The 10,640-nt window shown below is 42.6% G+C and overlaps 1 protein-coding gene across 1 annotated transcript in view; it reads right to left on the bottom strand.

Moving 5' to 3' along the window:
• The window catches only part of CRCP (CGRP receptor component), a 45,069-nt gene extending 34,631 nt beyond the window's left edge, over positions 1-10,438 (bottom strand). The window contains exon 1 of the mRNA XM_008052742.2: positions 10,372-10,438. Within this exon, the coding sequence (XP_008050933.1) occupies positions 10,372-10,379 (8 nt within the window). The 5' untranslated portion in view covers positions 10,380-10,438. The remainder of the gene's footprint in view (positions 1-10,371) is intronic.
• Between the last annotated feature and the right edge of the window lie 202 nt (positions 10,439-10,640).

The raw sequence follows: 10,640 nt of genomic DNA, 5'->3' as shown, positions 1-10,640 counted from the left end.
AGTATAATTTTTTAAAAACGTCACGTTGCCATCTCAATTGATGAAAAGGAAAAACAAATCCTCTCCTACAACAGAATACCTTTGTGAGTTAGACTCACGCAGAATAGACATGACGAACAGGGACAGACTCAGGCAGAGCCTAAACATCAGTGGCAACAGGAGAACTCCTTTCCAGGATAGGCCTGGCTGGGGCACACAGCCCCGCCCCCCGCCCCGCGAGTACATGTACCTGGGGAAGAGACAGAGACAATCCTGTACCTCCCCCATGGGGCTCTCCCTGACCATAACACCATAAGAGAGTGGGAAGGGAGGACTGCAGTCCCACCCACCTCCACTGCCCCTCTTCTTTCCCTGCTTTGGACACCGAGAGAAAAAGAGGTAGCTCTGCAGGAGAGACTTGATTAGAGGCACACTTACAGAACCTGCCACAAGAGGGCAGGTTTTTTTTTTAACTTTCAATTTTAAAAAGTTTTTTAATTTTTTGACTGTTAGTTCATCTATTTTTAAAATATTTTTCCTGTTTGTTAGTTCATCTATTTTTAAAATATTTTTTCTTTGTGCATGAATATGTATGTGAGGGTTTGATTCCCCCCAAATATTTTTTCTTTCCTTTTTATGTTCCTTTTTTCTTTTATTTGTCATTTTCTGTTTATTTGTGTATGTGAATGATTGCATGTTCATCTTTCAATTTTGTTGTTGTTGTTGGTTTGTTTTTGCTCTTCTGTTCTTCTGGGTTTTTTAATTTTCATTTTTTATAGTTTAAGGTGTGTCAATATATGTGTGAAGGCTTGACCTGAATTCCATTTTTCCCTTCCTCCAGTCTTTCTGTTTTTCTTCTCTATTCACATTATGCTAGGCATGTGTGTATGTGTTTAGTTTTCTTCTTTTTTGGTTGTCGTTTGTTTTGTTTCACTTTGTTGTTATTCCAGTTTGTTTTGGTGTGTGGGTGTGTGTGTGTTCACTTACTTTTTGTATTGGTTTCTGCTTTGCATCATCATATAGAGTGGTGGTGGGGAGTGGGTCTCAGGGAACACATACCACAATAAGCGAACATTTTAATTTGCAAGTAGTTTCTGAATCCTATTGCCCATCCCCTACTTTATTCGACTTTCAAAAACAGCAAAGCTTCCAATCCACTGTCTTATTTAAAAACAGAACAAATACAGAGTCCAAATCAGGGAAGAATAGAGAACTGAACAAACATCAGAAGGGAAAGCCTCTCCCACTGACACTGAATAACAGAACTAAAGAGAAAAACAAGAGATCTGTCACAAATGAGGAAAAACCAAGGAAGACTTCAGGCAATTTCAAGTGTACCAAAGACAACTCCTGAAAAATCAGACCTTGGTGCCCAAACAATAGAAGTCACCAACGACTGGCCCCAGAAAATGACAGGGATTAGAGAATGGATGAAAAGGGTGAATAAGACTCAAAACAAGATGCAACACTGAAAGAACTGGTAACAGAGATTTTGGCAATAAAAAATTTCATCCAGGAAATAAATAACAAGATGACAAGCATGGAAAGCAGACTTGATCTAGCTGAAGAAGGACTCTCAGAACTTGAAGACCAGAACATGAAATTAATCGAGTCTGTAAAAAACATAAAAAGAAGACTCAGAAAGAAAGAACAAAGCCTACACGAGATATGTGATTATGTCAAGACGCCGAACCTACACTTGATTGGTATCCCAGAAGAAGAAAGGGAAATGAAGAACTTGGAGCAAGTATTCAAGGAGGTAATCCAAGAAAACTTTCACCATCTCACCAGAGGTGTGATCCGTCAAGCACAAGAGATACAGAGAACCCCAACAAGATATCAAATGAGAAGACCAGCCCCTAGACACATAGTCACTTGCCTACACAATGTAGGCAAAAAAGAAAAAAACATAAAGGCAACAAGAGGGAAAGGTCAGACTACCTACCAGGAAAAACAATCCCAATAGCAGCAGACCTATCGGCAGAAATACTACAAGCAAGGGACTAGAGCACTATATTCAAAGTCCTCAAAGATAAACAATTTCAACCAAGAATTTCCTATCCAGCCAAGCTCAGCTTCATCAGTGATGGAGAATTAAAATCCTTCCCAGACATTCAATCTCTAAGAGATTATGCAGCTTCCAGACAAGCTCTACAGGAGACACTTAAAAAGATATTAAGCACAAAAGGAAGAAAAAAAAGAATGACCACACACTTCCCAAGGGAACAGCACAGCACAGAATCAATAGAGAATACATCGCAACATGAAACATGAAACCACATATACATTAACCCCAAACCCAAAAGAAAACAAGCAAAGAAAAAACTTAATAAGAACCTCATGACAGCAATAAACAATCATATTTCAATAATCAGCCTGAATGTGAATGGACCAAATGTACCACTGAGAAGACACAGAATGGCAAACTAGATAAGAAACCATGACCCAATTATTTGCTGCAGCCAGGAGACTCATCTCACTACAAGGGATACACACAGGCTCAAAGTTAAAGGATGGAAAATGAGCTTCCAGGCAAATGGATCACAAAAAAAGGCAGGAGTTGCAATCTTAATATCAGACAAAACAACCTTTAAGCTATCAAAAATTTAAAAAGATGCAAAAGGACACTACATAATGATAAAAAGTTCAATCCATTAACAATAAATATCCATCCTAAACAAGTATGCACCCAATACTGGAGCACCAGCATTTATAAAGCAACTACTAAGTAAACTAAAAAAAGATATTGACTCTAACACTATTATTACAGGGGACTTGAATACCACACTAACAGCCCTAGACAGATCATAGAGGCAAAAAAATCAACAAGGAGATCCAGAACCTAAACTTGACATTTGATCAAATGGACTTGATACCTACAGATTATTCCACCCAACAACCACAAAATATACATTCTACTCGTCACCACACAGAACGTACTCCAAGATCGATCACATCCTTGGCCATAAATTAAGCATAAAAAATTCCATAAGGTTGAAATCTTGCCATGCACATTCTCAGACCACAGTGAGATAAAAATAAATATCAATACCAACAACATTTCCCTAAAGCCCACAAAGACATGGACACTAAACAGCATGACGCTGAACAACTACTGGGCCAACACTGAAATCAAAGCAGAAATTAAAAGATTCCTGGAAACAAATGAAAATAAAGAAACATCTTACCAAAACCTCTGGGATGCCATGAAAACAGTTCTAAGAGGGGAATTTATATCTCTATGAGCACACATCAAGAAAATGGAACGATCACAAGTGGGGAGCCTAACAAATCACCTAAGGGAGTTGGAAAGAGAAGACCAACAAAACTCTAACGTTAACAGAGAATCCGAATCACCAAAATAAGGGCCCAAATATGGGACATAGAAGACAAAAATATCATAGAAAACATCAACAAAATAAAAAGCTGGTTCTTTGAAAGAATTAACAAGATTGATGGACCCCTAGCCGGAATGATCAAGAAAAAGAGAGAAAAGGCCCAAATAAACACAATCAGAAATACAAAAGATCAAATCACAACTGACCCCGAAGAAATACAAAAGATTATCAGAGATTACCAAGTACACCTATATGGAAACAAACTTGATAACCTAAATGAAATGGAGGACATTCTGACATAACACAATCGCCCCAGGTTGAAAAAAGAAGACACTGAGACACTAAATAGACTGATAACAAACCAGGAAATTGACTCTGTCATGCGAAAACTATCTACAAAAAAAAGCCCTGGACCAGATGGCTTTCCAGCAGAATTCTACAAAACGTACAAAGAGTTAATACCAATCCTTGTGAAAGTATTCCAGGCAATTGAGAAAGATGGAATTCTCCCCAAATCATTTTACAAAGCTAACATCACACTGATACCCAAACCAGGTAAAGATCCAACAAAGAAAAGAGAACTAAGCCGGGCTCGGTGGCTCAGCCTGTAATCCCGCGCCTTTGGGAGGCTGAGGTGAGTGAATTGCCTGAGCCCGCGGGTTTGAGACCCGCCTGGGCAGCAAGACTTCATCTCTACAATAAATCAAAAAATCAGCCGGGCGTGGTAGTGCATGCCTGTAATTCCAGCTACTTGGAAGGCTGAGGCGGAAGGATCGCCGGAGCCCAGCAGGTCGAGGCTGCGGTGGCCGCCACTGCACTCCAGTCTGGGCGACAGAGTGAGACTCCAACTCAAAAAAAAAAAAGAGAACTACAGGCCAATATCCCTTATGAACATAGATGCAAAAATCCTCAAAAAGATTCTAGTAAATTGGATCCAAAAACATATCTCTAAAAATCATACACCATGACCAAGTAGGCTTCATCCCTAGGATGCAGGGCTGGTTCCACATTCGCAAGACCATAAATATCATTAAACACATCAACAAATGTAAAAACAAGAACCACATAATCATATCATTAAGTGCAGAAAAAGCTTTTGATAAAATCCAGCATCCTTCTTGATAAAAACCCTCAAACACCTAGGTATAGAAGGAATATACCTCAAAATAGTAAGTGCCATCTACGATAAACCCACAGCTAACATATTGCTAAATGGACAGAGACTGGAAACATTTCCCCTGAAAACTGGAACAAGACAAGCCTGGCCACTCTCACCCCTCTTGTTCAATACTGTGTTGGAAATCCTAGAGAGAAGGAAATCATGGGTATCCAAATTGGAAAAGAAGAAGTCAAGTTATCCCTCTTTGCTGATATGATCCTATACCTTGAAAATCCTAGAGAATCTGTTAAAAACCTGCTTGCACTGATAAAGGACATTGGCAAAATCTTAGGGTACAAAATAAATGTGCAAAAGACAGTTGTATTCCTGTACACCAACAACAAGCAGGCAGAGACCCAAATTAAAAGCACAATCCCATTCACAATAGCCACACAAAAAAATGAAATACCTTGGCATCTTCCTAACCAGAGAAGTGAAAGACCTTTACAATGAGAACTACAAAACACTGCTCAAAGAAATCCAAGAAGACACAAACAAATAGAAAAATATTCCAAGCTCATGGATAGGAAGAATCAACATTATTAAAATGTCCATCCTACCAAAGGCAATCTATAGATTCAACGCCATACCCATTAAGTTACCAACATCATTCTTCTCAGACCTGGAAATGGCAATACAGAAATTTATATGGAAACATAAAGGACCATGAATAGCCAAAACAATCCTTAGCAAAAGAAACAAAGCGCAGGTATTACACGTTCAGACTTCAAACTTTACTATAAGGTTACAGTAATCAAAACAGCTTGGTATTGGTACAAGAACAGGCACACAGACCAATGGAACAGGATAGAGATTCTGGAAGCCAAGACTCAATTTCTCAACCAACTCATCTTTGACAAAGCCTCCAACAACAACCACTGGGAAGAGTAGAATCTACTCAGTAAATGGTGCTGGGAAAACTGGCTGACCACATGCAGAAGATTGAAACCTACCTATCACCATACACAAAAATTAACTCTAAATGGATCAAAGACCTAAACGTAAAACCTCAAAGTGTAAGAATCTTAGAAAACACAGGAGACACCCTTATGGAAATTGGAATTAGCAACCAATTCCTATTCAGAACCCTAAATGCCCATACCTTAAGAAATAAGATAGGTAAGTGGGACCTCATCAAACTACTGAGCTTCTGCAAAGCAAAAGAAACCATCAAGACATCAGGGAGACAGCCCACAGAATGTGAAAAAATATTTGCCAACTGTATATCTGACAAAGGCCTAACATCTAGGATCTGCAAGGAACTCAAACACGCTGAAAAGAAAAAAACAAACAGCCCCATTAAAAAGTGGGCACAAGACATGAATAGACACTTCTCAAAAGAAGATATACGGACAGCCAACAGACACATGAAAAAGTGGTCAGCCTCACTCATCATCAGAGGAATACAAATCAAAACCACATTGAGATACCACCTAACCTCTGTAAGAATGGCCATCATTAATAAAACAAACAACAGATGCTGGCGAGGATGTGGAGAAAAAGGAATGCTTGTACACTGCTGGTGGGAATGCAAACCAGTACAGCCTCTTTTGAAGACAGTGTGTCGTTTCTGAAAGAACTAGAAATTGACCTTCCATACGACCCAGCAATTCCCCTATTGAAAATATACCCGGAGGAACTCAAATCATTCTACAAAAAAGATACTTGCACACATATGTTTGTTGCAGTTCTATTCACAATAGCAAAAATATGGAACCAACCATGCTGCCCATCGAAGCTAGACGATAAAAAAAATATAGTAGATACACACAATGGAATATTACGCAGTCATAAATAAGGACTTTGCAGCAGCTTGGATGGATTTAGAGTCGATCATACCTCAGTGATCTACCACAGAAACAAAGAACAGAGTACCATATGTTCTCACTCATAAGTGGACCTTGAACAATTATAATATTATAAGAAAGGGATTGGCAGTAGTTGGAAACTTTAAGGAAAGGGGGATGTGGGATTGGCAGTTGAGGGAAACTGCTAGGGGGTGGCATATGATATCAACAAGGGTATCTGCATAATCAACATTTGTATACCTAACCCTGAATTGTACCCCACATCTTTATAATTTAAAAAAGCTTCACAGAAGCTGTTTGTAAATGAAAGGAAAAAAGAAATTACTTCATCTGAAAACATATGCGTGTACGTGTGTACCACAATATTGCAAAAAAGTAATCTAGAGATGATTTAAAGTATATGGGAGGGTTTGCATAGGTATATGCAAATACTTTTATATATTTTATATAAGGGACTTGGACATCTGTGGATTTCAATATCCACAGGGGGTCCTGGACCCAGTCCCCCACAGATATTAAGAGGCAACCATATTTTTGTTGTTGTTGTTTGTTTGTTTTTTTTAAGTTGGAGTCTCACTCTGTCACCCAGACTGGAGTGCAGTGGCCGCTCCTGGCCACTGCAGCCTCGCCTGCTGGGCTCCGGTGATCCTTCCGCCTCAGCCTTCCGAGTAGCCGGAACTACATGCATGCACTACCACGCCCGGCTGATTTTTTGATTTATTGTAGAGATGAGGTCTCGCTGCCCAGGCGGGTCTCGAACCCGCGGGTTCAGACAATTCACTCACTTCAGCTTCCCAAAGGCACGGGATTACAGGCTGAGCCACCGAGCCCGGCTGAGGCAACCATATTTATTAAACTATTATTACTGTTATTTTATTTCATTCAACAAGTATTTGCTGAATGCCTACAATTACTATATGCCAGATGCAGTGATACGCACTAGGTGAACACATTGGCCCCTCCTCTCAGGGCACTAAACAAATAAACCTACATTTATTACTGCTACTTGTAATTACTTAAGAGAAAAGTAAACAAGGTGCTATGAGAGACAAAAAGGACTTACTATGGACTGACTGAAAAGTAAAGCCAACTTTAAAAAGGGACAATCAACCTGAACTATCAAAAGGATAAAAAGGAAACAGGACAGGGAGAAAGTACACCAGGTAGAGGGAACCACAGAGCAGAGGTCCTGAGCTTAGAAGGTTAGAAAAGCTACCTGACTATCAGTGCAATTTGGGACGTGGGAAGAGTGGCAAGAGAAAAGGCTGGGGAATAGATGAGGTTATATAAGGTTTTAGTAAGTTTTGTAGGTTCTAGTAAGTGATGTAAATTTCCTCTAGGTACAGTAGAAAGCCGAACATTAAGCTACTTGGGAGGCTGAAGCAGAAGAAGGGGAGAGGGGAGGAGGGACAGAAGAAGGCAGATACACAAATAAAAACGTTAACAAGTGGAAACTCTAGGTAAAAGGTATACAGGTATTTGTGGTGCTCATTTGGCAACAGTACCATAGGTTTGAAATTTTTCAAGCTAAGAAATTGAGAAAAATGGAAATGTGAAACTAAAATAATCACTATTTAAGATCACTCTGGTTGCTGTATGGAGAACAGAATGGAGGTGAGGGGGGAAGGTGGAAAGAACGGAAGCCAAAAAGCTACTGCTTGACTCAGATCAAAGATGAGAGTACAAAATTACCAGCGGAGATGGTGAAAAGTAACTGCATTCAAAATGTATTCTAAAGGTGAAGATCAGCCTGGGCAACAGAGCAACACCCTGTCTTTGAAAAATAAAAGTAAGTTAGCTGGGCATGGTGGCGTATGTCTGTAGTTCCAGCTACTTAGAAGGCTAAAGCAGAAGGATCGCCTAAGTCCAGCAGGTCAAGGCTGCAGTGGCCGTGAGGGTGCCACTGCACTCCAGCCTGGGCGACAGAGTGAGACTCCAACTCAAAAAAAAAAAGAGAGAGAGAGAGAAAATTTAAAATAAGTAAAGGTGGAGATGGACTGAATTTAGGAGTGAGGAAAGAGGGCTAGAGTTTTGGTCTACGCAACTGGAAAAATGATGAGGGAAAAGGGCTAGAAATACACTTTTGGGAACCATCAGCATATAGATGGGTAAAACCACAGAGCATGCAGAAAAAGGGTCCCAGGACTGAGCTCTAAAATACCTCAACACTTAGATGCCAAGGGGAGCCAGGAAATAACTCTGGGAAGTATCCCTTGATGTCAGAGGAAATCAAGGAGTGTACGACACAAAGCTAAGACAGTTTCTAGAGTTTCTGTATCAACAGCTGCTGAGAGATCAAGAAAGTTGAGGCCATAAAATCAACCTCCAGATTTCACAAGCTAGAAGGCTCAGGTAATCATCACAAGAGCTGTTACTGCAGACTAGTGAGGATGAAAGCCCAACAAAATGGATGACGGAATGAAAGGGTAAACACCACTTTCAAGAAGTTTTGTGGAAATGGAACAAGTAGACATGAATATGGAAACAAGGGATTTTTTTAAAAGATGGACAAATTACAGCAGGTTTGTATGCTGACAGGGAAAATGTTCTAGTCAAGAGGGAAAAATGATTAATAATGGCTTGGACTAGATTAATATAAATAAATGTTTTCAAGTTGCAGATTAAATCCCACCAGCGGGTTGCACAATTAGCTCAGTGGGTCAACATACTTTTTAATAAAAGAGAATATACACTATCAGAGTGTACTCCATACAGCACTGTTTCATGAACCTTACATTTCAGTTACATACACATATTGTGTTAATTTTTTTTTAAATCTGAAAAACAGTAGTATATATAACCACGAAACATGAGGCCAAAGAACATAAAGGAAAATGTATCAAAGAATCCGTCCACAGAGAACACAACATAGGCCTACAAGCCAATGTCAACCATGTAAAAACCACATGCAGGCTGGGCACCGTGGCTCATGCCAGCAATCCCAACTCTTTGGGAAGCTGTGGGGGAAGGATTGCTTGAGACTAGGAGCTCAAGTCCAGCCTGAGCAACACTGCGAGACCTCATCTGTATAACAACAAAAAGTAACCCGGCAAAAAATATTTTGGAGGCTGGGGCGGGAGGATCGTCTGAGCCCAGAAGGTTGAGGCTGCGGTGAGCCGTGATGGTGCTACTGCACTCCAGTTTGAACACCAGAGTGAGACCCCCAACTACAGACAGGCCGGGCATGGTGGCTTACGCCTGTAATCCCAGCTCTTTGGGAGACCAAGGCAGGAGGACTGCTTGAGTCCAGGAGTTCAAGATCAGCCTGAGCAACACAGTGAGACCCCATCTTTACAACAAAAACTAGCCGGGCATGACGGTACGTGCCTGTAGTCCCAAATTCTCCGGAGACTGGGGCGGGAGGAACGCCTGAACCCAGGAGGTTGAGGCTGCAGTGAGCCGTGATGGTGTTACTGGACTCCAGCCTGGGCAACAGAGTGAGACCCCGACTTAGAAAAAATAAAAACCACACGCAGCGTAGATGCAAAACCTCACGGGCAGACACGGAAATGGCCACGTGGAGATTACCTGTTAGAACGGGTTTTACTCCCTCCAGTTCCCACCCACAGACCACGCCCCGGGCTGCTTCCCTGGTCCCAGGCCTGGCGCTGGCACTCTCTTTCCCCTGAATCCCGCCCCTTCGCCCGCAGGGTCGACCGCTCCTCCTCAAACCCGCCTCTATCTCTTGCGTGTCAAGCCCCCGGGAGCCCACGCCGAGCAGTGCTCTACAGCCGTCTGCGCCGGTCCCGCCTGCAGTTACTTTCAGGGCGGGCAGAATCGGGGATCCACAGCCTTCCGTCCCGACGGGATCCCAGGCCGGGCTCCCTCCCATCCGTGACCCCGGAACGCTAGTGAATGGATGAGGGGGTGAGGGAGGGACGGAGAAGGCGGCCGGACCCCGAGGTGCTCGGCCCGGAGCCCAGGCAGGGGGTGTGGGTAAGCAGCGGAGGTTCAAGGGGCAGAGCCAGGGTCCCTTTGTCCCCACGCTTCTCAGAGCCCGGTACGAGGGGCCGCCCCGTGTCTACGTCTCTCGGATCCCAGCGCTCTAACCGTCCCCAGCTATGCTCTTCGGTCCCCGGCGGCTTACACTTCCATGTCGCCCCCGCCTCTCGTCCCTGACGGCGGCGGAGAAGCGGGCTCCCGCGGCGCGGTCCTCCCAAGTCGCCGGCTCCGCCCCCCACGCGGCGGTGCACGCCGGGAGCGCGCGCTGCATGCCGGGAGGTCGGCGGACCGAGACCTCCGAGCCTGCGGCTCTTCCCTTCTAAGGTCTCTGGTCCTTCGCCCTTGCGACTGTTAAGCGTTTGCAGACAGGATTTTTCGCGTGTTTTCGTGGTATGATTTTTTTTTTTTTTTTTT

The sequence above is a fragment of the Carlito syrichta genome, unplaced genomic scaffold, assembly GCF_000164805.1.
Source record: "Carlito syrichta isolate Samal-C Ts95f unplaced genomic scaffold, Tarsius_syrichta-2.0.1 Scaffold287424, whole genome shotgun sequence".
In the NCBI taxonomy this organism is placed as follows: domain Eukaryota; kingdom Metazoa; phylum Chordata; class Mammalia; order Primates; family Tarsiidae; genus Carlito; species Carlito syrichta.
Note: the sequence above shows the minus strand (reverse complement) of the source record. Positions and strands in the feature narration are given on the sequence as shown.